The 26,135-nt window shown below is 37.1% G+C and overlaps 1 protein-coding gene across 1 annotated transcript; it reads right to left on the reverse strand.

Annotated features, from left to right (window-relative positions):
- Window positions 1–3,274: 3,274 nt before the first annotated feature.
- On the reverse strand, window positions 3,275–20,521 carry LOC149068217 (uncharacterized). Its single transcript, XM_089251575.1, has 8 exons — window positions 20,359–20,521; window positions 18,424–18,657; window positions 16,516–16,593; window positions 14,625–14,692; window positions 12,052–12,315; window positions 11,840–11,915; window positions 10,549–10,698; window positions 3,275–6,406 (listed from the first exon to the last, which is right to left on the reverse strand). Exons 2-8 carry the CDS (start codon window positions 18,654–18,656, stop codon window positions 6,241–6,243), a joined length of 1,035 nt encoding a protein of 344 aa, XP_089107701.1. The 5' UTR covers window position 18,657; window positions 20,359–20,521; the 3' UTR covers window positions 3,275–6,240.
- Window positions 20,522–26,135: the final 5,614 nt, after the last annotated feature.

Raw genomic sequence — 26,135 nt, forward strand, 5'->3', positions numbered from 1 at the left:
AAAATTTATTGTTAATTCTTCCGTGTTTCCAAGCTATAATTGACACCTTAAAAGAATACGAAACTAAATACGAAAATAAAGGTGTTAGTATCAGACTCCGCGCGTTACATGACTGCGTGCTTCAAATTATTAAAAACACTTGTTGGTGACAACATTTTGCACTACCAATACTGGGCGCTTAAAGTGAATCTTGTGGGCGACGCATTCATTACAGAATTCAAATTCAGAATTAACCGTTGTGGCTAAGAGACGAAGAGAACTCATGAGATTTGGTTCAAATTATCGAGAGTAAGCATTTCTAGCAAGGTAGGAAGAGGAGTTTTCAGAAAATTCATTTTAGCAGAGGGCCTATGATATGCTATTTTTTGTAAAATATATTTTTTTGTGAACAAATACGAAATTTCTGTCTTGAATTTTTTTTGCGAATAATTTATGATTTAATTTTTTTTTTTTTTTTTTTTGCGAAATTTACGTATTCCTACCTATCATGAAGTGTATGGAGCAAAGGGGCCACGGGAACCATAATCTATAGATTACGAGATGCTGATAGCAGAGTTAGCACTAGAACCGTACTCAATCTATCACGAGATTATCATGTAAGAGGGAACCCGGGAACAATACTTTATCTCTCACGGCGTTCGTTGAAGAGAGGCCACGATAATCATAATTTATCGATCACGAGGTGCGTATAGAAGAGGGGACCACGGGAACCATACTCTATCAAGTGTTGTTTATAGCAAAGGGACCATGAAAACCAGTCTATCGATCACGAGGTGTTCCACGATCCTCGCTTCTGTTTATAGCAGAGGGACTGCGAAAACCATACTTTATCACAAGAAGGTCATGTAAGACGGACCACGAAAACCACACTATCAATCACGTGATGGTCATATAAGTGGGACCACGGGAACCGTGAATTTTGAAATTTCATGGCTTGGTTTTTGCGTAGGAGACTATATCTGAATTAATTCAATTTATTCTGGGGGAGCTTGTACGCGTACTACCGAATGCTCTATCATCTCCGGCTCTAAGATATAGTACTACATAAGGGTAATTTTTTCTGACGTATTTTATCGCCCAAGGAACAGTAAGGGGCCATTCAAGTGTTACGTAAGCAGATTTTTAGCCATTTTTGACCCCCTCCCCTCCCCTCCCTTGTCAGCAAAACACTGACCCCCACCCTCCCCCCTCGTCAGCAGCTTAGAATATTTCATATCTTCAAAAAGGATGGTTGATGACGTAAGCAACTTTCAAACCCCCCCCCCCCCGTCATCAAAAGTCAGCAAATCCGAAACCCTCTCCCTCCCCCCCCCCTCCCCGATGCTGACGTAATACTTTAACATAGCTGCCAACTTTTGAAAATGAAAATTCGGGAGATTTTCACGCACACCCGTATTTTATGCTAAAACCACTCCCTAATAAATACAATAGGGATTTTCCAAACATAAAAGTTAAAGCGTAGGGAATAAAATCCCTACTCAAAAACTGAAGTCTAATTAAAATAGGGATTTTACACACATGGAAGTTAAACCCTTGGGAATAAAATTCCTACGCAAAAAACAAGTGGAATTGGAGGTCAAAACTTCAATGATGTAAAAATAAATATTGTGTTCAATCAGAAACGCTGTGGACAAACATTCTGCGCGAATGACCCCAAAATCATCGGAAGATGAAGGAAAACACCGTCAATTTTTCAAGAACACTGACTTTTTGTGACACTTGCTTGATGTTTTTTTTTCACTTCACGACTGATGATGGCAGTCTTTCCATGACCGATGTTTATGTCCGTAACACAACTTGTACAAAAAGGAAAAGTCAGCCCTCTTCTGGAACGTTTGATGAAAGGAAATTCATCGGAATAAGTATCTTTAAAATTGATTAAATATGTTTTTGCTTATCATTATTGATGCTTTGTTATATCGCACGTACGTAACTTCAACAAAAGAAATTTTGACCACATGTGCATCACCATAATCTTCAATTATTATCCAAGACTATTGGCTGCTAAGCCATTTCCCTGCACGATAAGACAAACAACTTTCTTGTTACCATCAGAGGGTTTGTAAAACTTCCTTAAAAAGGGAATTTCCCATTTTCCAAGGTGTGACGTCATTTCGAAAGAGAAAAAAAAAAGAGGCTTCATGCCCCACAAGAAATTCCTTAGGGATTGTTTTCATAAGCGGGGATTTTTTTAATGAAGTAGGGAATTTTTAGGGACAATTAGGGATTTTTGTGATTTTCGTAAAAATTCGGGAGATTTAAGAACATTTCGGGAGATCGAGCGATGAAGATAAAATTCGGGAGATTCCCGAAAAATTCGGGAGACTTGGCAGCTATGCTTTAATGACCCCTAATGAAGTTGTTTTTGGGGCACTTGCGTGACTTGTCCTAGAATTTCAATTGTGGTCACCGAACCATCGGCGCGAAAGCCCACGTTTGCCAATACGTGCAACGTACGGATATGAATGATGTAATCTTTCTTTCAATGATGAACGCTTTCGGTCTCCAGGAGTGGAAAAAAGGTTGGGAACCACTGTCCTAAAGGCATTCTTCCGCGGCTTAGTTCGCCCTGGACTGGAGTGTGCTGTCTAGGTCAAAGTGACAAAGCAGAGAAGTCATTTCACCAATTTGAGTTGTTGAAAGGCCAAATTAGAACTGGCTGTTTTGGAGAACTGGGGGGGGGGCATATCTTCCCCCCCCCCGAAAATTAAATATTATTTGTGATTTGACGCAATGGCAACAATTTACTGACATTCTGAGGTTACGCTTGTGATGTCATTTCAGGGATAAAAAACGAAAGCATGTTTTTTTCCTAGGTAAATTCTATGGGAATAATTTTTTTCTCTCCAAAATAGGGATTTTTAACAATCACGGTCGAAATTCGGCTCATATAAGAATTTTTGGGACTCCGTGAGATGGAGTAGAAATTCAGGAGACTAGACTGCTGTTAAGAATACAGCGATGAAAATGTTTGCTACTTTCTTCAGTGGATAAATTGTTTTTGCCTCAGGTAGATGATCTCGCCAGTGAGTGGATTTTTTTTTTCTCATGAAAATCTTTTTGCGGGCAATGAATGAATTAACGCCGAGACTGTCACCAGACTTACCCTATTGCCGAGATCTCTTCCATCCCAGCTTCGTGACAGAGTCTGGATAAAAGTGTGTGTGTGTACCTAACAGACTGAGTGTTGTGTGTGAATTTTTAATGCTGCCATCTTTTGTAGGCAAGAGATTGCGACATTATATAAGTGTATCAAAATTTAATGCATAACAGATAAAACAATCAAGCCATTGTTTATTCAAATGATTTTTTTCATACAAAAGCAAGAACTGACAAATAAAATATGATATAGTTTAAATTTTTTTACACGCAATGACAGCTAGACGACAAAGTATACACACATATACAGTAGAACCCTCGATTTTAACAGAGAATTTTTGGTTATCCAAGGGTACTTTCCATAAACTGATTTTAAAAAAATGGGTGCATTAAAATGATATGCGAAACACCATCTGTTGGGGCAAAATTAGTTTAAAGAATACTTATATGCTCAACAATGGGGAACAGACTAGTGGGATGGTAGAAGAGTAAAAAATACAACATGGAATCTTATGGGTTGGTGAAGCAAGGATAGAATTTGTTTATGAGGGGGGGGGGGGGAATAGATAAATAAGTTTGGAAGACTTGTTTTTAGACGAAACCTGTTGTTTCTTATGAGCACCACAGAGTATCTTGGTGTCCGTGTAAATTGTACTTGATCTTATTCGATATTTTCATTGTATACATGTCTGATATTTTCTAGTACAGTGATACCTCGGTTAACAATTACGGATTAAGCTAATGAACATTCTCGTTGATGTGAATGCACACGCTAACACAGAACAGCTGCATTGTGAACTGAATTATAACTGCAATAATCAAAATTTCTGTCACTCAAGCCCAATTAACTTATTTCCACTTTGGAATCTTTTGCCAAATGTACCTACAACTCTCTGTCTGAGAGTTTTTCATGTAAAATGAAAGATCCAGCCAATAGAAAATGCATTTAAAAAAAAGGAGTCTATGGTTTCGGAGCACGCATTCTTTCAATGCAATACTATAAGTATCAGACTAAACAGTCTAGACATTATAAGAGCTTTTATCTTCTTTTCCGTTTGCATAAATATGAGACAGAGAAATGAGCTGACCAAAACACAAATAGATGAGGACACTTATGAACTCAACTGGGTTGTGCATCAAAACCAGCTTAGACTTGGTTCCTTCTTTCAAATCGAACACAATTTTGGTCTATCGCCATGGGCCATTTACTACCGATTGAATTGTTCCGTGTGCGTGTGTACCAAACAGTTTGAGTGCATATATAGTGTTGTGTGTGAATTTTTAGTGCTGTTGTGTACACAGTGTGAAATAGAAAGATATTCAGTATTTAATCTTAAAAAGTCTCGGAGCAGAGAGCAACAGGCCTACAACGCTATAATTATTCATTCACTACACTCCATGCTCTATGAGTTGAGGAAAAACTCATAGTTTAAAAAAACTGATTGCAGATGGGAGCACTACACATAACAAGCATTACACAGAACCAAACTTCACGGAAGGTTTACTATGCATACACACACATTCCAACATGTACCAGTTCATTAGAGGTTCCGCAGAGGAATATGGACAAGGTATCGTAGTAGTATTTAATCTTTCTGCAGGGTTCCTAGCAAACTCCCCAGATAATTTCCCTGATCAAAAGATTCCAAAGAATCAAACTAATTTTTCTGAGAGACTTTCTCAAGGGATCTATGAAACATACTATGCTAAAAAAATTGTAATTTGTAATAAACATCAGACAGTTTCATTCTAATGTTTCATAATGGCTGATTAACAAAAATGGGAAATTTTAGCTTAAGAGGGGGGAAAAAGGGCCAGTTTTAGAATAGCATAAAAAAAAATTGAATGATTGAACCTTTTACAACCAATTATGAGGGAAATAATAACAGGAGAACAACTGTTTCACAGACACCTGTTCAACATACGTCTTGTTCAAACAAATGGGATGTATGGTCACCACACTTTTTTTTCGGATATAGTTATCATTTGGTTATTGTTACCAGAAACACTGAGTTCCGCTATGATTACATTAAGTGGTATGGACTGTGCTTGCATATTTCCCTGACTTCCCAGGTCACTGGGAATCCTGTCCCGTAAATCCTCATTTATCCAATTTTGAAGCAGTTAATTTTAGCCTTTGATCATTTGTTGTCTTTTTTCTATAGCGCCCCTCGTTGTTTTAAAAAAACTTATCTTTAAAATTTTAAGCAGTACATGTAAGGAACTGAACAATTTTTCACATAAACCTATATGAAATCAAATTTCAGCTAACGAACATGATTCCGGAACAAATTACCTTCATTAGCCGAGGTATTACTGTAATTAAAAAATAACTTTTGTGTATAAACATATGATTCTTACACCTTTATTTCCATTTAACCCCGAAATTCGGGTCAATACAAGAAAGGACTGGTCCACATCACCTCACAAAATTGGGGGCTACTATTATGTATATAGATTCATCTAATTTTTCGTCTCTTCCTGTTGCCAACTATGATTGAAGAATCAACATGAAACACATGAGACCTGTCCAAATAATTCTGCAGCTTCAATCAATTGCATGATTGTTACTGAAAACATTTATACAAACAACTTTTGCCGAAAGCTTTTGCTCAACAATCCTTTTTTGCTGCATTCCAAAGCTTTTGCTCTCAATTTAAAGAATAGCTTGATAGGGTAGGTATTTGCGACTGTTTGGATGGGTCAACATCTGTTTTTTTTTAATAGAATTGAATTTTTTAGAATAAATTCTTGCTAATGTTCCACAGAAGTGTGTAACTTGGTGAAATCTGTGATTATCCAGTAGTAACAAGCATAAAATTTTAAGTTATGTTTCTTGCCAATTTTTTTTTCTTAATTTTCTAATGTACGACATCGGCACAATGTTTCTTATAACTAGTTTTTACCCTCTCAAGAGGAAGTCAATGTCTCCAAATGAAAAGCAAAGAGCCACTCATTTTCTGGTGCAACCCATTCATACCAGCATCTAGTCCTTGTGACTGTTTTTCTTTACATCCAAACACACTGTCCACACATAGTGTACATGATATTACTGACACTCTTGTGCACTTTTGCGATCTCTCTGAAATACGTAAGAGAAATCTCACACTCATGTAATATATACAAAGATATCCCCGCCCTTTACTTATGGCTCAGCTTGGCGCTGATCATCTCTTTGAACTGAGAGAGGATCTTATTTTCTCTCTTCTGCCTTTCATCTCTGTTGAACATGGCGAGAGCTCTCTTCTCGTCCGCGCTGTAGATTTGATTTTCCTTTCTCAATCGCACAGCCTCCATGCGACGGTGCCTGAAATACAGAGACGAACAGCATTCTAATTACATGTGTATAAGGAAATGCAAAAAAATATATATTTTAAGCCACATGGCTATTTCCACACACATTTGAACCTTGCTTCCACAAACCCTTTCAAGATACAGAATCAAAGCAAGAAACATTTTGATATACAGTGAAACCTTGATATAACGATACTCTGTAGACCAAAAAAAAAATATTGTTGTAGAGGGAGTATCGTTACATCAAGAGGCATTAACATTAGATTGTAGACATTTTCAAGAAAGACTTGAAAAAATAACATTGTAGAGGTATTTATTGTTATATTAAGCACCGTTGTAGCAAGGTTTCACTGTATTCCACAAATATTGCTACCATATTGCTTGCTGCACGGTTTAACGAAACCAGATGCTACTTGTGCACATGCACTTCATGAACATTCATAATGAATTGCTACATTGCTTGTTTGTATATTCTGAAATTGCAAGACATCGAGTAATTTGTTAATACAGTCAAATCACATTTTAACAAATACTGTTATAGCGAAAATCTTGGTTTAACAAACACTTGTGTAAGCCCTCCGATAAGTTTACATAGGAACAATGCAAAAACCTGAAATTCCTTTATAACGAAGTGATTTCTCTGGTCTCTTGAAGTTCATTATAACGGGATTCGAATGTATCTAGAACACGATCCATGCAGGATGTCACGGTAAATGTGATAAATTGATTATTATACATATTAACTGGTTATTATGCATACTTACCAATCTTGGTAAGTTTGATAAATTTATCACTTTCACTGGCGAATATACATAATGCCCAAGTATCATTGGTAAATTTGATAAATACTTGAAATCTATCACCTTTACCTGTGATTATGCATAATACTCTAGCGTAATTGGTGAATTTGATAAATATGAAAAAAATTCCCCAGTATGAATGATGAATATAGTCAGAACCCAATATAATGATACAATACATGTACGAAATATATAGTACAATTTATAATGTTTACCAATGATGCGAAGCTTGGATATTATGCATAATTGCTGGTAAAAGTGATAAAGGACACAGATATTTTCTGGATTTTATGCCTAGATGAACTCTGCATAAAATCCTGGAAAAAATAACCGTTTCCCTTGATAGGGGGTAAAGTGGTCATAGCATTAGGCTTAGCTATCCCACAGTCACCATAGATTATTTTTTCCTAATATAATAATTAATAGTTGGATTTTTTGGAAATTTTTGAAAAAATACATCATTTCTTGATTGTAAACAGTTCAATTTTCTCTTTTTCAGACTTAACATGCCTAGAAACTATATTAAAAATGCTACACAAAAGTATTCTGATGAGACACTACAGTTGGCATTGCTTGCTGTAGAAAATGGAAAGACAATGTATGCTGCAGCCCATGAATATAACATTCCATATCAAACTTTGAGAAGATGGGTAATTAACAAGCCAAAACATAAGGGTTCAGGAAGAGAATCGTGGCTGACATTTGAAGAAGAATCTTGGATTGTTGAGGGCTTAAAATTTCTTTCACAGTGTGGACACCCCTTCGATCGTTTAGATATATCCTACTTAATTCAAACCTATTTCAGATATCCAAACACCAGAGAAAGTCCTTTCGGAGGAAAGTCACCAGGACCTGATTATCTCAGGAATTTTGAAAAGCGATGGGCAAATGAATTGACCAAGCGCAAGCCTGAATTGCTTACAAAAGCTAGAGCAGCAAATTTGACGGCAAGAACACTAAATACCTTTTTGATATTTACTCACACGTTATTGAGAAAAATGGTCTTCATGAAAGTCCTGATAGAATTTTTAATTTATATGAGGCTGGTATGGGTACACGCTTATTTGAAGTCCGCAACATGTGGGAAAATGATGTTCAGTGTCCTTTTTTCGTGTTTCAGCAAGTGGCCACTATATGCCACCATTCACAATTTATAAGGGAGCTCATTTGTATGAAGCTTGGACCAAAGGTGGCCCACCTGGTGCGTTATATGCATGTACTGAATCTGGCTGGATGCAAGACTTGGTATTTGAATCTTGGATGGACCATTTCGTTAACCATACCAAAAACATAGAGAAGCCTGTTCTTTTAATTTATGATGGACATGGGAGTCATATGACTTACGGCTCAGTAAAAAAATCCATAGATAATGACATTGTAATATTGTGCTTACCACCTCATACAAGTCATGCTTTACAGCCACTAGATGTTGGTGTTTTTTCTCCTTTGAAGAAAGCGTGGAAAGGGATTCTAAAAAAATGGTTTCGTGAAAGTCGACTTCAAAATGTATCAAAAAGTGTTTTTCCATTTCTGTTGAAGCAGTTGGTGGATTGTTTACGGCCACAAAATGCAGTGAAAGGTTTTCTCGGCAGTGGGTTGTACCCAATAAATAAACAAGAATTGGAAAAACGAATAGTAGTTAATGGAGTTTCTGATGCTGAATTTTCACGTTTGGAAGAAATTGAGAATGAAGATCTAAGACCCTCAACCTCCGGATTGGGCAACTTGAACTTGGAAGCAGAAGAAGTATCAAGAATCGCTGATACCACTATTGTGTCACCAATGAAGGACCTAAAGCGAGCAATACTCACAACATTGTCTCCACCAATGTGTACAATAAATAGAATGGCAATGCAGAACTCTAGAGCAAAGCAAAAAAGAGTTCAAGCTAAGACTGGAGAAGTCTTAACTGAAGAAACAGTTTTATGTCGATTAAAAAATGAGCAAGAAGGGAGAAATATGTGAAAACCTTGCAAAACTCCTGTAACTAAAAAACAAAAAAGCTTTCCTAAAGATCTTAAGCCAGCCATACATGTTCACACTCCGCAAAAGATATATGTAGGATGTTGGGTGCTCGTTGAGTATGAAGGGAAAAAATCAATGAAGAAATTTATTGGACAAGTAATTGATCAAGATGGGGATCTCTTAACTGTGAAATATCTTGAAAAATCCAAAATAAGGGATTTTACACCTTCCCAGAAAAAGACGACATGGACGAAATAGAAGAGTTTGCTGTGGTGAAAGTCTTATCTGAGCCAGCTTTTGACCAAAGAGGACATTATAAGTTCGAAATTTAATCAAAGCAAAAGGATGTTGAATAAATATTTTAAAATAAAATATCAATGTCTACTCTATTTTTTTTAAATTTGATTATTATTTGGTATATGACCACTTTACCCCACCCCATGGGGTAAAGTGGTCATAAAAGTAGGGTCTAAAAATTAAAGTGTTGCACTCAAAAAATATTTTTGAAGTGTGAGCCAATGTACTCTCTAAGAATGTAATGTAAAATATCAGCCAAAAAAATATATAATTTTTTAAAAATTCATGTGTTATACCACTTTAAAGATGAAAATACCTCTTTTTATGACCATTTTACCCCACCTGACCCTATATATTGGGCCGAGAAAAGGCTGATTATCTCTATCTTTACCGTCCCACCCGTGAGCCATTTGTTGAAGTTAAAAGGGCTACTAATGCCTCTACTTCAGTGCCTCAAACCACAGTGTGTGTGAAATAAGGAAGGCAGAGAGATAGAGAGGGTTGTGTTTCCAGTAGTGTAAATGGTAGCATGCTTGTCCGGAATGCAAGAGAGCCTGTATTCAAGTCCTGACGAAGACCAGATGAATGCCTTTCTGAGTTCACCTCGGCATATAATCTTGAAAAAAATATCAGTTTTCTTGATATATTGGACTGAGGAAAAACTGTCTATCTCTAAAAGTGATAAATTTAGGGAAATTTATCTAACTCACCAAAATACATACCGGGTAAGTAAGCATAGTAAGTGGATTTTATCACATTTACCATAACATATATATATACCCACTAAAGTAGAGTATATCTCAGTACCCTATTTTAGTGTAATTCGACCGAATACCCAAGCAACATTCAGCCAAACTGAATATTTGGCAAAAGGGCAGAATACTAATTAGTAAGTGAATATTTATTCCATCTCTAAATAGCTACCTCAAATTAAAAAAATATCATGCTCCGTGCACAAAAAAAAATTCTGGAAAAGAACACTGGACATGACTATTGTTGTGGCAATCTGCCTAAACATGTCTATTGATACTACTGCTACACAATCAATTTCATTCTAATTCATGAATTTCAATTAAACAGAATTCCCTCATACCTGCTCCCACTCATAACATAGCCAACAGCTTCAAAAGACTCGATCTGGTCGCTGGTTAGACCGATTTCACCTCTGCGTGGGATCCTCTTACCTTCAGCAACATAAGCAGCCATTGCAGCACCTTCACCTGGTAGCAGGGCTTTCCCATAACTGGAAGGAAAAAAAACATTATCAAGGCTATATGTATGTCTACAGTAGAATCTCTCCAGAATGGACACTTTTCTGAATTCCGCCAGTGTGGGCTCCACTGTATATACCTAGCTAGCTATTAGCACACCCCCTAAAGGACAACGTTTTCTGCCCCACAGGTGTCCATTATTGAGAATTTTCACTCAAGTGCACGTAAACAAATACGAGAAACACTGTTATATAGCTATATCATCCTTCAGAGTCACCCTCAGCTGTGGTTGCGCTGGGCCCCGTGGTTTGGAAAGCTCTGCACTTACGTAGTAGAAATGAAAAAAATATACATATAATCAAATGTAAACATGCAAAAAAAATTACATATATACATGTGTTTTTTGTACAAAACAAGTCTGAGCTTCAACTGATTTTATTCTGGAATTTTAATAAATTCTGGAATCATTTCTCTGATTGAATTTTGATCAATGCTGGGATTTTTCCTTCCACGAATTCTGATCAATCCGGGGATTTTTTTCCTTTCATTAATTCTGAATTTTGACCAATAATGAAATTTTTCTTCTTTAATTAATTCTGAATTTTCATCAATCCTGAAATTTTTTCTCTTTCATTAACCATTGGTGCTTAATTATTTATATCTCATTTCAATTATTTCTCATTTTTAATTCATCCATTTTAAATAATCAGCAGTTCGTAGATCATTAGGTCCTAATTTTTGTTAGTTTTGAAATAATTTCTGTTACAAATAATTAAATTTACAAATTTAAATTTTTTTTTCAGTTCTGAATTTTCATCAAATCAAAATTTTCATTAATTTTTGTATTAATTTATATTTAATTGGGTGTATGTGTATATGTGTATATGTAATATATGGTTTTTTTTTTGAGAGGATATTTTTCAGCATTGCAGAATATTCTGTGATAATGCTTGAATTTATGGATGCCGATTCCCCTCCTTAACAAAATATATGAAATCAGGGCTGGAGGGGGAAACCACTATGCTGAACAAAAACAAAATAATGAAATATGTTTAATATTGAGTAACTCTTTGGCATGAGATCAAACTTGTAAATCAAGGTACTCTACAGTAACTTCTAAAGAGGATTGAAGAAAAAAAGAAACGAGACTACGAAGGGGGTGGTTATGCTTACTCTTTGACTGAAAGCTGAACATGGGTCTTCGGCAATGGGCCAACAACTTCTGGCTCAGAGTCACCGTCATCTTTTCCTAGAATGAAGAAGAAATAGGTTATCGAACGAAAATTTATATTTCAATATGCATGCAGGTTGCTGCAGATACACACAAAAAAATATCTTATCGCTCTCTCTTCTAGATTATTGTAATGTAATATTTTTGTACTCACTTCGTTTTTCGACCCACATATCAAACTTCTGGGAGTCGTGCTGTGGATTTTCATCCCGGCTGGAATCGCTGCCTTCGGAAGAGCTCTCACTGTCACTACCACTGCTGCTCGTTCTTGCAGCAGCCGCAGCTACTGCTGCCTCTTTACGTTTTTTTTCTTTCTTGGAATGTTTCCTTTTCTTTTCCCTCTCTTTTTCTTTCCTCCTTTTCTTTTTCTCTTTCTTATGCTTCTTTTTTTCTTTAGAAGCCTTCTTCTTTTTCTTACCTAAACAAAAGCATTCATCAAGTCCACACAACATAAGAAACTATCTTATTTCGAGTATGTCCATGTAACTTCCATTTAGTTCAAATCAAAGAAAATTACGATGATTCTTTTCAGCTACACTGTCATGAAGTAGACTAGGGGCCAAGAACACCTGGGAGAGATTACGGGGAGGGGGCATGAGCTTAGATGAAAAAGCAATTAACTAATGGGTTTGAATTGCTATACCGTGTACTAGATATTTTGTGAAGGAGTCAGTGACTGTCATTTTACTACCCCAAGGGGTCCATGGTCTCCATTTTACTGGCACGGTGGGGGAGGGGGGGCGGTCTGTGGCCTTCATTTTACTACTACTACTTAACAGTAGCCTATATGCACCTCATACAAACTCTTCTGTCTAATTTCTGACAAATTGGTACGTGCCGGAATGTGTGTTCTGAGTGTATGTTTGATGCTTAATATATTTATTAACATCAGAGTTGGACTTGTTCTATAGTCTTTATTCTTACTACTAATACTACTTGACCACTCTGCTCATATCGCCATACAGCAATTTACTACCGATCGAGTTTGGTCGGAAATGAAGGCGCCATCTGTCGTAGTCCAAGCCTGGACAAACCTCCACAAAAATTTACATGCTTGAATCAGAATTCCACACAGCCAAAAAATATTACTAAATATAGTAGTAAAGTACAATTATCTGATTCAAATGGGACCAGACCCCATTCATATTGGCTAATTTCCAAAAAAAAAAAAAAAAATTATTTCTTAATAAAAAAAAAATTTTGCTTTTATATTATTTTCGATTCTGTTGAAAACAGGTTTCCGTCTCATACAGTGTCTGTCTTAGATAACGGCTAATGAAAGTTTTGGCTTACACAGTTTTCGGCTAACAAATGTGATCCCAGAACGAATTATCTTCGTTATAGTCAAGGTATCACTGTATTCGCAATGTACAAGTTTAATTGCCATCTATCTTTCACAAAAGACATCTGAAAAAAATGAAATTTTTTTTAGATAGCCGTTTTGACAGCAAGTTTTCTCTGACTATTTCTGCAGTCATGTAATAGGCCTAGTTATTCACATGATCCTCTTCTAAAAATTTAAAAAAAAACAAATCATGATTGATACACAGATTTTTAATATAAATCATGTAAATCTGCCTTATCAACTGCGACTGTTGTGTATTATTTAGGGGCTACCGTCAACTAACCTTATTATTATGTTATGAAAACATATACTTCAATAATTAGGAAAAGTATCTAAATAACGCATTCATTTTATATCATTTATTTTACTCGGGTTGAGAGCCTAAGTAAGCCTTTTGAACATGCTGTAGTGTATGCCACTAGCTATAATACCCGGAGCTGCCTCGGTTTTGAGGAAAAAGTGACAAACCATTTTAAAGGAATAAACTATTATACATAATACTGGCAGCATTAACTCTATACAGTTCAAAATGCCCAAAAACGGTCCAGATAGGGAGTATGGTTTTGTTTTGGATTTGTGAAGAATGAGGAAGAGAATGAAAGATCTCTGCAGAGACGAAAAATTGAAAAACAAGTCTAAGTCTCATAGAAGAGCGAGGAGAAAAAGAATAAAAAGAGGGGAAAAAAGATTAGTTGAGACTTGGACAAGTCTATTTTGAGGGGGAAAAAATAGGCTGTAAAGGAGTTAAAGAAACCACAAACCATTGCAAAGGCATATGCATGTCTGAAATGCTTTGTTAGGGAACCATGGCAACCAAAGTAAACATTCTAGAAGTCATTGTTGAAGTTCAAAGACCATTGTTGCCCGACAGATTTTTGCCCATTTTAGGCATTTTCCTAGCTCTGGTGAACTTTTAAAGTAGCCTATCATTCAATCCGGGTCCTATTTCATGTATATGAAAAATTTGGTGGTGATCGGTCTAAAAAGTAGATTTGTATAGAGAAGATACACACAGAAAAAAAAAAAGATATATATATATATACACACATAAAACCCATGTTTGCCTTATTACACACCCATAACAGTTATTGTGGTGAATTGCGAAATGGTTAATCCTGGCCATGAGATAATTTTAATCATTGGCCTATGCAAAGGGGGTGGAGGGCATTGGGGATTCTAACCTTCACCCCCCCCCCCCCCAAGCAGATTATAGTTTCATTTCGCAGGAAAAAACTTAACCCCCCACCCCAGAAGGGAAAAAAATTGAACCCCCCCCCCCCCGAGAAAATTCTGCAGATGCCTATGATTTCAACAATATAAAAATTAGTATCTTTAAGGCCTGTTCCCATTAGCAGTCTTCAATTATATATGCCTTTTCTTACTTTCTGTAGGAGCTTCTGGTTTCATACTTCGTTTCAGCTGTTCATCATCGGTATCAAACTCATCAGAGCTGCAACAACAACGAAAAAAATCTATTAGCTACATCTAATTAAAAGACGGGATAAAGATGAAAAAAGAAACAAGCTTCAATTTGAAAAATGGTGTACTCTTGCTAATCCGCTGCATATCTGACCAGGGTATGCTGGATTACCCTAATCGCCGGATCAGTGGAAGTGAATTGGAAAAGCCCATATACAGTGAAACCTTGTTTCATCAATCTTGATATACCCTTCTTCTTCGATATATGTATTTTTTCAAATCTTATTTGGAATCGCCAAGAGTGCAATGTTAAATTCCTCTCGATACAACAATATTAGAGATGGGACGAATATTCTGCCACTATTCTGTATTCGCCCTTTCGCCAAATATTCGGTTTAGCCGAATAATGCTTAGGTATTCGGCCAAATATCTGTGTAAATCCAAGCCCAACAAACTAATTTAAAAAAACTACATTAATTGGAATTTTTCGCATAAATTAGAAATTTGCTGATTATATTTTATTGGGTGGTGTGTATCACTTTCTGTGAAAGTGATATTCACCATACATACATATGTAATGGTGAATTTCTATGACAAAGAAAACATGAAACTGAGAATAGAATCCTACTGCAATAAAGTGGAAGTGAGCATGAATTACACAAGTTCATTAACTGAAGGATGTACCTAGACAAGAAACATATTAAGCTACTGAAAGAGGCGAAAGGGATAAATAACATTTAAAGAGAAAAAACAGGAAAATAAGCCGTAAATTTTACAATTCATTACTAATTTCGAGTAAATAATAGTTGACATTTTTTTGATTAGACGTAAAATTAAGATAAGTGTTGAAAAAATTGATTATTTAAGTAATATTTAAATGGGGGAAAGTAGCCTAATGTGGACCACCTCTTGTTTTCAAAAATAGGAGTTGATTAGTACATTTACTTGATACAATAGGGCAGGGCTACTGAAGAAGTGTGCATAGCACATTTTTGATATTTCCAGTTGCATTTTGTCTTGGTATGATTACACATTATCTTTATTACACAGCTATTTGTTACTATTTTCATCACCTTTTCTTAAGGCTTAAAAAATTTGATTCAGAGGAAAGTGCTGTCTTGTTATTTACTGTATATTTCCTAACCCTTTGATTGTATTTTTAGTAATAAGCAATTAAAATATATCTATATTGTCATTTGTAATGAGCTATTTGCACAAAATGGCAATGTTTCCTAAATTGGACCAGTCAATGTTGTCGTATTTGGACCAGTCCAATTTAGGGATATAAACAAAGTGGTCATCTGATTTTAATACAGACTGTTATAATTACATTCTAATGTGAATGAAAGGTTTCAATGAAGAAAGAATGACACAATTCTTTGACCTCAAAAAAATTAGTGAACAAACACATGCTAAACTATTCATGAGTATTTAACGTTGATGAGAGTGACTACACCACAATCCAAAAGAAATCCCAGAGGATAATGAGAATGAATGGGAAGCACCAGATTGTCTCTTGGCCACCAGTGATGATAATATTGCCTCTCGATATAACGATAATCTCTCTGCAACTATATTTCTTGGTCAGCAGAATGTTGCATATCGAGGATTTGCTGCAATCTAAACTTCTGCGCAAAGAGATGTAGTAACATGTTTTCCCACTTCTATGGTTTGAAGAAAATCTGCTTAAAAAGGTCGGATGGGCTGGATTATTGAGAGTCTACTGCATAACAATCAACAATACTTTTAAAGGAAGAAATCCATCGGTAAACTAATTCAAAAATAAATTATCAATAGATTAACATTTTCTAACGGCGAACCAAATATAAACATAGAATATATCTAAATACATACTCAGCATGTCTTTCAGGAGAATTCAACCAATTATCCGGATTACCCACAGCTGCGACCCTGGCTCTTTCTTTTCTACGCCTACACAGGAGGGGGAAAAAATACATACATTATAGGCATGTTATGTATCTTGAATACCACGTATAAAAATATGTTGTTTATCATTACAAAATTTAAATTGTTCAGTGAAACTTGTCTAAGCTGAAAACCAGTCTCGAACGGAATCAAAAAATGGTCCCCCATAGATCAGCAGTTCCCAAATGAGGGTGCCTGGACCTGGATCCCCAGGGCCACAGCCCAATTGTAAAGTTATAAAATAAATTAATACTAAAGTTGAAAAAAGTAAATTCAGGGTTTATACTCATTTTTTTGTAAAAAAAAAAAAATTCCCAGAAATTCTGGGTAATTTATAAAATTTAAAATATAAATTAATTATAATTATTATAATAATATCATGATCATAGATTTTTGACACTTTTTTTTATCATTTCCAAAAAGTGTACAAAACAAGATTTCAGTAGATATTTCAATTAAAAGCAAGCTTCACTGAAAAAACAAGAAATTTTGTGAACATATCGAGACAGCCAAAACTACCGAAAAACAAGCAATGTCCAACAAAATATGAGTTATGAGTCACATGGTCACCCTATACCAGGGCTTTACAAATCGCGAAAAGATCTAGGAGCCTAGATCATTTTTCTATGAAAAAAGGTAAAAAAATCATATTTCTCTTGACTGTTTTAGGACATAGTGATCGTGTTTGTTATTAATAGATTAATAGACACACTGATATAAAAATTTCGTATTGACCTCAGATTCCAATTTAGTAACTCTACGTAGAAAATTTCAGGTGCCAATACTAATTTCTTAGTCAAAAGTGGCAACTGTGATTTATCCAGCCCTGCCCTATGCAAAGTGCCATATTTATGGGGCGCTTGGCATACTATAGTCCAGGGCAGCAAATTTGACGATTGATTGGCCAAAACAATTAGAAGAATGGGAGAAGGGAGCAAAGTTTTTATAACCCTCAATAAATCCACCTCTGCCCAAACCAACTAGGGGCTAGGTCAGTGAGTGATTAAAAAAGTGACTTAGAGAATTTGCAAGCACATGAGTGAGTAAAAGAGTGACTTAGAACGTGAACAAGCATGTGAATGACCAAAAGGAATGGCCAACAGAGTGAGTGACCTAGAGTGAATGCAAGCATGTGAATGACCAAAAGAATGACCTAGAGTAGCAGTTCTCAACCTTTTTTTGACTTGCGGAGACCTATCCAGTATATCATTTTTATGGCAGAGCCCTGTTTGACTCGCGGAGTCCTTTTTTGTACATAATTTTTACGGCAGAGAGAACCTGTAGGCCTCTTTTATTTATTTATCTATTAAATTTACTGATCTATACAATTTTTCTTGAGTCGCCGCGGAGCCCCTGGGAGGTGCACATGGAGCAGCGGTTGAGAACCCATGTCCTAGAGTATCTGCAAGCACACGAATGACTAAACGAGTGACTTGAAGAGTGTGTGAGCATGGGAATGACTCAGAAACACAAATCTACTTGAAGGAGTGCGGGAGAGGCAAAGCGGGTTATAGCACAGGGTGGAAAATTCAAAGAAAGAGTAGTCAAGAAAATTAGACTCGAATGGCAGAAGGGCGGCAACAAACTTTGCTTAGCCCACAGGCAGCAAAAACCATAAATGTGTCTCTGCCTATACATCACTTCAACATGACTCTTCCACAGGAAAATATTTCCACTCTAAGAACGAGTAGCAAAAAAGCCTTCAAGCTTGAGTGAGTGTGTATAATTGAAACATAAAAATTATTTCCCGAATAATCAACAAAGAAATTCAGTCGACACTAGTAAATCTCTCGTGCCCCTTTCTAAAACAACTGAATTAAAATCCCATAAATATACCTGTTCAGGAGATCTTCGGATGGAGCATACTTGTCTTTTCTGGAATCGTATTCCCTAGAATATTTCGTCCTTGGTTCGTCCTCCAGCCCCTCTAGATTTGATGACTTGTGCTTCTTAGCTGACCTGTCCTTCTTATCTGGACTCGCAGAACTTCTCTTTGAATGGCTTTTGTGTTTAGACTCAGGACTGCGGTCTCTGCGTGATGATCTGTCAGCATCTGAATATCTTGCCATGCTGTTAAAAGAAAACAGACAGTCACAAATATTAAATCACATGTTTTCACTGACTCTAAATCAGCAAACAATTGCGTGTTTTAAATGAATTTTACAGGGAAAAGATTTCTTGCGAAAAAAGGCTTGTCTACAATTAGAGATGTGTACCGTTCCTTCCCCCTCCAGATATGCGTTTGTCTTGAAATGCATAGAAAAAACTTGTGTATCTATAGAAAGCCGTACAAGCCTTGGATGAATTCTCAATGTATGGATTATATTTTTTATTCGCAAAATTTTCGATTAAGCTCAAATATACATTTTTTGCCAAAATGATTATAAACCAGGGCTTCTGAACCTTTTTCAGCTGCAATCCAAAACCAACAACAAGACCAATGTCATGACCTATGGGTCTTTGTTTTCAGAAATTAGTGAAACCCAGTGGTGCAGAAAGTGCATTTATAAAAGAAACTGTGCTAGTGGATTTGTCCCGGCTGACCAAGCCGAGACAAGAATAAATTTTGGTGCCCACCTAATGTTGAAAGAGAGGTTAAAGGGTGAATTTTGCGCCCTCTCAGAACAATGTGGGACACCTGATCTGCATGCTCCTGCTAGTTGCAGCTTTGCCCTTAGCTCAAGAATCCTTTGTTTTTATTAGATTTGTACGGCCATAGGCATAAGCAGAACTTTCTTGTGGGGAGAGGGTTTTAAATTTTTCTTCTGATGGGGGTTTCTTTTAACCTTTTTCTGGCAAAATAACACTGTAATCCTGGCTTGGGGGACCCCAAACCACCACCCTGTCCTTCGCGTACACCAACTTGTAAGACCCATCTAAAAAGCCTGTGAATCAGGTTTGGGCCATAACGCATAGTTCAAGAGCTCTTGACTGTAAGTGGATTCGTATGACTCATCTCGGAAGTCCCCATCGAATCAAGTTTGGGTCGTGACCCATAGTTCAAGAATCCTGGGCTGTCAATGGTTTGACTCATCTCGGAAACCCCCCCCCCCCTCCCGTGATCAAGTTTTGATCATGACTAATAGCTCAAGAACATCACCGTTAGTGGATTTGAATGACCCGTTTTGGATACTTCAGCAATCCAAGTTTAGGTCACGACCCATAGGTTAAGAACCCCCATAATTTTTCCCTTTGGCACCACGAGGGGGGGGGGGTGATTATGAGCTCCGGGTTGAGAATCACTGGCGTAAGGTTATTGTTGAAAAATTGATAATCGTGGAGGAGAGGAAGTCACTGAAATTAACGAAATTTAAGCCGGGGTTTTTTTTCCAGAAGACTTTTTGGCGCAGCGTGAACCAAACTGGAGCATTTCGCGTCGGCATCATTTCAGGTGTTACGCAATCACGCAACGCGTTTGTGTTTTCCTAGCGTGGCACATCAGTTCAGGGCGGCTATATAGCTGATGCTAGGGCCATATACTATATAGCCACCATGAGCTGATGCGCCACGCTAGGAAAACACAAATGGGTAGATTGATTATACGTAACACGTTTCTGCCGACGCGAAATGATCCAGTTTGGTTCACGCGGCGCAAGAAAAGCCTTCTCCTAGGAAAACCCGGCTTAAACGAAATTTAGGGGGGGGGGGGGGAAGGCAATACTAGTTTATGCCTATGCATAAAATTATGTTAGATCATACAAGCAATTGGAACATTGAAAACATCATGGAGTATGATAATATAGTTAACAAAAAAGAGATGGCAGCTCATACCTTGTTCAATGGAGCAATTCATAAGATGTATAACAGTAATGAAAACTGATTGATCATATTCTTCTCTCTTTTGTTTACGCGCATCAATCTGTTCCAATGCAAAAAAAAATTCATTTGTGTGCAAGTAAACAAAAGGTTCAAGTAAAGGGCTTGACGTGTGAATACGTTCTTCTATCCCGCTGATCGGAACCAACATCTATCTGTTGAAGCGACATCTATGGACGTAAACAAGAAGCAGCTTCAATGATGAAAATTTCCCGTCAGTCGCAAGTGTAGAGGGACGACTTTTTTCCTACAGAGCAAAACATCACGTATTTCAAGTTCACTTCTTTTGTTGGCACATAAGGAGTCGTCCGAAACAAAGTGCCTCCAAAAAAGCAGACGACAATACAATGCAATAATAATTACACAGGGCTTTTGGCAAAAGCAGACGACAAGTGCGTCATTCGTTCAGTTCGGTTCCCTACGAAGGAAGCCCACAACTTGAACTGGACTTTAAGTTCAGTTCTTTCGTCGGCACATAAGGAGCCGTCCGAAACAATGTGCCTCCAAAAAAAGCAGACGACAAGTGGGGTCATTCGTTCAATTCGATTCCCTACGAACGAAGCCCACAACTTGAACTGGACTTCAAGTTCAGTTCTTCCGTCGGCACATAAGGAGCCGTCCGAAACAATGTGCCTCCGAAAAAAGCAGAAGGCAAGTGGGATCATTCGTTCAATTCGGTTCCTTACGAACGAAGCCCACAACTTGAACTGGACTTCAAGTTCAGTTCTTCCGTCGGCACATAAGGAGCCGTCCGAAACAATGTGCCTCCAAAAAAAGCAGACGACAAGTGGGGTCATTCGTTCAATTCGATTCCCTACGAACGAAGCCCACAACTTGAACTGGACTTCAAGTTCAGTTCTTCTGTCGGTACATAAGGAGTCGTCCGAAACAAAGTTCCTCCAACAAAGCAGACGTTAAATTAAACTGACCATATTTCTTCGAAAAAAAAATATTTGAATTCGGAATCCTAATTATGGGAAATCATCAATTGACGCCGAAAATAACGCCAAAGGCAAGAAAAATGCCAATATATGACTGAAATCATATAAAATTGCCAAGTGGCGGGAAATGAAGAGCTACAGCAAATCGCAGTCGAAATTTATGAAAAAGAAGTTAAACATGACAAATATGTGAGATCAATACAGCTGAACTTATGTTCACCAGGGATGCAACAAGATACTTTGTCACCAGGGGCAAGCCGGATTTTTAGAACCCTTTGCATGTAGATGAAGCAGTTAAAGAATGAATTCGGCGTCCCTCCTGGTTCAGCGCCCGGGGCACCAGACCCGCCTGCTCCCCCTTATTTGCGGCCGTGACGTTTACGAGCATAATTCGTTTCGTGCTCATAATCCAGAACATTCGTATATCGCATCAAACCTTCCTATAGGAAATGATGGAAACTCAAATGCATTTCGTTTCACACAGTCTACTTTCTCTTTTTCTCCCATGCTTTTAAGACAACATTGGTTTCGCTCTAGAATTGCGTGTTTCAGTTGCACTCAATGGAATGTCCATTCATTATCAGTTTAATCTTTAAAAGGCAGATGGCAGCACCTCACCATATACGATAGTGGACACTGTATCGTCTTGAAAACGAGACAATATAATTTGCAACACGCGATGTATCACACACAATAAGCATCAATTATTACTAAGTAAAGCACTACAAAAAATAACTGCTAAGCAATGCATCACAAAGAACCGTGGTGTACCGTATTTGGAGTTATGGTTCCCCACGACTCCAAATACGCAATATCCATTCCTGCAAGTACACCCGTGTTCTTAAAGTCACTCTTTTAGTCATTCACATGCTTCCACGCTGTTTTTATCACTCACATGCGTGAACACTGTTTTGCTCACTCACTGGTATACAAACTCTCTAGATCACTCTTTTGGTCACTCAAGTGTTTTGGTCCCTCACGTGTTTGCCCACTGCTTTGGTCCCTCGCATATTGCATGCGCTCTAGGTCATTCACTGATCTGGTCCCTCACTCTGTAGGTCACTCCTTTGACTGCCAGTACGGAAGATTCGCCATGCCGAGTGTACCACTTCTCACAGCTGTATGATGCAGACCATGGACTCTTTAGCCTCATTCACATGTGCAAATATTGCGGTAGCATTGGGAGTGCTAGCACCCGCTTGACGACTTTTTCCCTTCGTAAGGAAAGAAATGAAGATCAATCATTGGTGAAAATTCTTGAAGCGGGTTTAAAACCCGCTTTTTCTATTTCCCATGTGAACGCGACGTTTATGAGGGACGAAATTCATGGACTTTCATGTCGGATGGTCATCGACACCAGAGCCAACGTGAACATCGTTAGGACGGACCTGGCTCAAAAATTCTAGCAGTGACTTCTCTACGTGGCACCCAAGGTTTCTAGAATATATAAGGTTAAGTATTAGCAAGCGCGCGCTTCGGAATGAAACTGGTTTTGACGTCACCTGATTCCTCACATGACCCACTCAAACGGGAGCATAATGTAAAATTGTTGGTTTTTAATGAATTTTTTCGCATAGTCTTTACGCTCATAACTTCATCATTTTTTTTGAGTGGATGCCACGAAAACCGTTTATTGTCAAGATATTTTTTTTTTATTTTTAAAAAATTTATTTGATTTTTAATGAATTTTTTTCCCAACTCATGTATGCAATGTTAAGTCAATGGAAGCAGCTTCTCTCTTCCACGAGAGGGAAATTCTAGAAACCATGAGAGGGAAATTATCAGGAACGCGTCTTTACGGAGAAAAAAACATACAGGGAAAGAAAAATATTAGATACATTTGAAAGTGTTTAATAATTTTGGTTAAATTAAAAAAAATTTCTTGGTAATAACAGTTATTATTAATTACTATTAATTATTATTTATTACTAGTTATTTATTATTTATTACTAGTTATTTATTATCATCATCATTATTTTGAACTCGCCCACACCGGAACTTGTTTAAACAGTTATAATGTAGTGAAATTGATTCCCAAACAGGATGCCACGGAACCGTGGGTATGGGGCAATAACAAGAGGAAGGGGTTTTTGTTCGTTTTTTAACTGCATTAAAAAAAGTAATCGCGCTCTTTCCTAGTGTAGTCTTAACGCATGGGCCCACCCGGACACGGCCTGGGAGTCTCTGTTGTGGTTAAAAATTGTTGAGTTGAGTACTATTTATGTTGACAGTACTCGAAGAAAGAAAACTTTTGGCCTGGTGATCATATTAGTGGGGTACCATTTTTGAGTTGTTACCGTGTCCGCAATAACCCTTTGTGTATCGGTGAGTAATTCTCCTGAATAAATATGTACTACAGCATTTTAACCGAAACAATTAAGTCACAAAGAAAAAATAATATGTCAACACACAGAGGTCTAAATGCACCTTAGGTTCTTTAATTCTTAATTCATATAACCAAAAACAAAATACCAAAAAGAAAAAAACGATGCTGAAATACCTTACTTTACTTATCGAAAAATTATTTGATTGCAAAAGACAAGAAACTAAATATTACTGCAGTTTGGCTTTTCCTGACCACTCAACAAAATTTGTAAGAGAAAATTTACTCACTATCTCCCATATTAAGGTCACTTCATTCTTGACAACCGGATTTCGATGAACAGTTCCCTTTAACTTGAACACTCAGTACGGACAGTTCGTTTTCTCATAAGTCATCCTTTGACTGGCGAATCTGCTTGGCGAATTGAACGATTAATGTCCTCTGTATCTGCTGAAGCAACGGTCCGTGCACATACTTTACGATGTCAGAGCATCAAAGTTCTCCATCTGTACTACCACTCGGGGTAGTGTGGACATGGACGAAGTAGCATCCTTAGACTGGACTGCAAGAGACAGCTGCTGGGCTTCATCTTTCTGGCATGACAGTAAACCTTCCTTCCTGGATCAGTTTGGAGCAACTGATATAAAGAGACGATGCTTCATACTGTTTTTTTTTTTTTTTTCTTACATCTTCAAGTAAAATATTACGACTTTTGGCAGTTCAGAACTAAATGGGGTTTGAGTGACTTGACTTGGGATTTGAGTTTCAGGGGCTCTTCAAGTTACGTGGGGGGGGGGGGGATTCTTCAACGGCGGGACCACGCTTTCTCGTGCAACTGGTCCCGATGAACTGCACGCCTCCAAAGTTTTTCAGTGATAATATGTAAATTGAGTGATGGGCGGGGCTTGAGAAAGCGCACCCTCTAATTCGTCGCGCAAACTGCGTCATCCAAAATTTTACCCAATTGTAATACGAGGCGCGAACACAAACATGAAACCAAAAGAAAAACATCTTCTCTCAATACGGGGTCGATTTAAGAAAACGAACGGCTTTCAGCAAAGTTTATAATGACAACAATAATTTTCAATATAAGATTTCCGGATTAAATGCACAAATATTCATCAAAATAAAAAAACATTAACATCATTGTGTGGGGAAAAAAATTAGCTTTCCAACGATATGCGACATCATATATAAATATTCTTGTTTCGCGACATGCCGGAAAATTTAAATCCAAACAAAGGAAATTCTTAAAAAAATTCAAATTCAACACTTTCTCGATGACAGAGAATAACTTCAAGCATATATAACATTATTTCAAAAGTTTCTCTTCCTCAACATATTTTACAACACAACCCTTTTTTTTTTTCCTTCAAAGCATTGGAAACAGTGGAGAGAAAAAGGAAAAAAAAAATATATAAATTTTTAAAATTGAAAAACTCACACGGTCTCAAAATTATTTGACTCTTGGTTAACAAAAATGTTTGTTTCCCTTATTTTAAAAAAACCATCGACTCAGAATATGCAAAAGGCGAAAAATCGGCTTTTCAAGTATAAAAAAAAATATACAACAGATTACGAACAAGTGAGAGAGAAAGAGAAAAAAAGAAAAGGAATCTTATCTTCCTTTTACATGTACGGGAAGCATTCGCGTTCGTGCGGGAACAAGAAAACTGACTCATCAAGATGGCGATAATATCTTTGATTATCAGTGGATCATTAGGTGTGTCTCTCTCACAAAAGAAAGAATATATTATTCAAAAGAACACGTATTTTCTTGTTCAATTTAACTCGGAATTTCTCAAAATTTCACAGGAAGAATCAGAAAAATTCAAGGAATTTGTTGTTGAGCTCAAATGATTGAGATGTCAAAGCAAAGCATTTAATATTTAGAATTTTCCGACAAACACATACAGTGTGATGCATAAAGAGTGTGTGTCCACTCTACACAAACGATCTGTGGTTCAGATCTCGGGCATTTTATGAATATCAGACGGAATGATAACACAAGGAAAAAAAAAATAGACAACCACGAGATTCATCTCAGCCTTCCACAATAATATAAAGACAGAAGCTCAAATATTTTCCACGCGACAAACACAATTATATTTACATTTAGCAAATTTCACTTATTTGACATGACTATTCTAGGTTAAAATTATGTCAGGCTTATTTGTCAAAGGGGGGGAAAGTGTCCTACTTTTCCCACCGTGACATCACCGACGGTTTCGGGAAAAAAATTTTACCGCAGGGAAAATTTTTAGAGAAAACACTCCATAAAAACAACAGATGTCAGGATCTACTCTCAATGATGTGACACAGTACTTGATGAAAAGAAAGAAAATGATTGAGTGATTTAGTTTCCTGGCAGTTCAAAGTGTTTCAAAAGAAAGAACAATCGCAAACGTTACCATGACTCATTTGACATTTGGGGACAAGAGATGAAGACAATGTCCACACAGACGAAC

The sequence above is a fragment of the Pholcus phalangioides genome, unplaced genomic scaffold, assembly GCF_987345545.1.
Source record: "Pholcus phalangioides strain wild (caught in Gottingen) unplaced genomic scaffold, Ppha-v1.0 ptg000027l_1, whole genome shotgun sequence".
Lineage (NCBI taxonomy): Eukaryota > Metazoa > Arthropoda > Arachnida > Araneae > Pholcidae > Pholcus > Pholcus phalangioides.

Bases quoted from the DNA above. Each gene is read 5' to 3' on its own strand.
- LOC149068217 (XM_089251575.1), bottom strand. From the start codon at position 18,656: ATGGCAAGATATTCAGATGCTGACAGATCATCACGCAGAGACCGCAGT. The intron at 16,594-18,423 runs GTATATTTATGG...CCTCCTGTGTAG, and splicing joins TCCGAAGATCTCCTGAACAG to GCGTAGAAAAGAAAGAGCCA. The intron at 14,693-16,515 runs GTATGTATTTAG...TTGTTGTTGCAG, and splicing joins TCTCCTGAAAGACATGCTGA to CTCTGATGAGTTTGATACCG.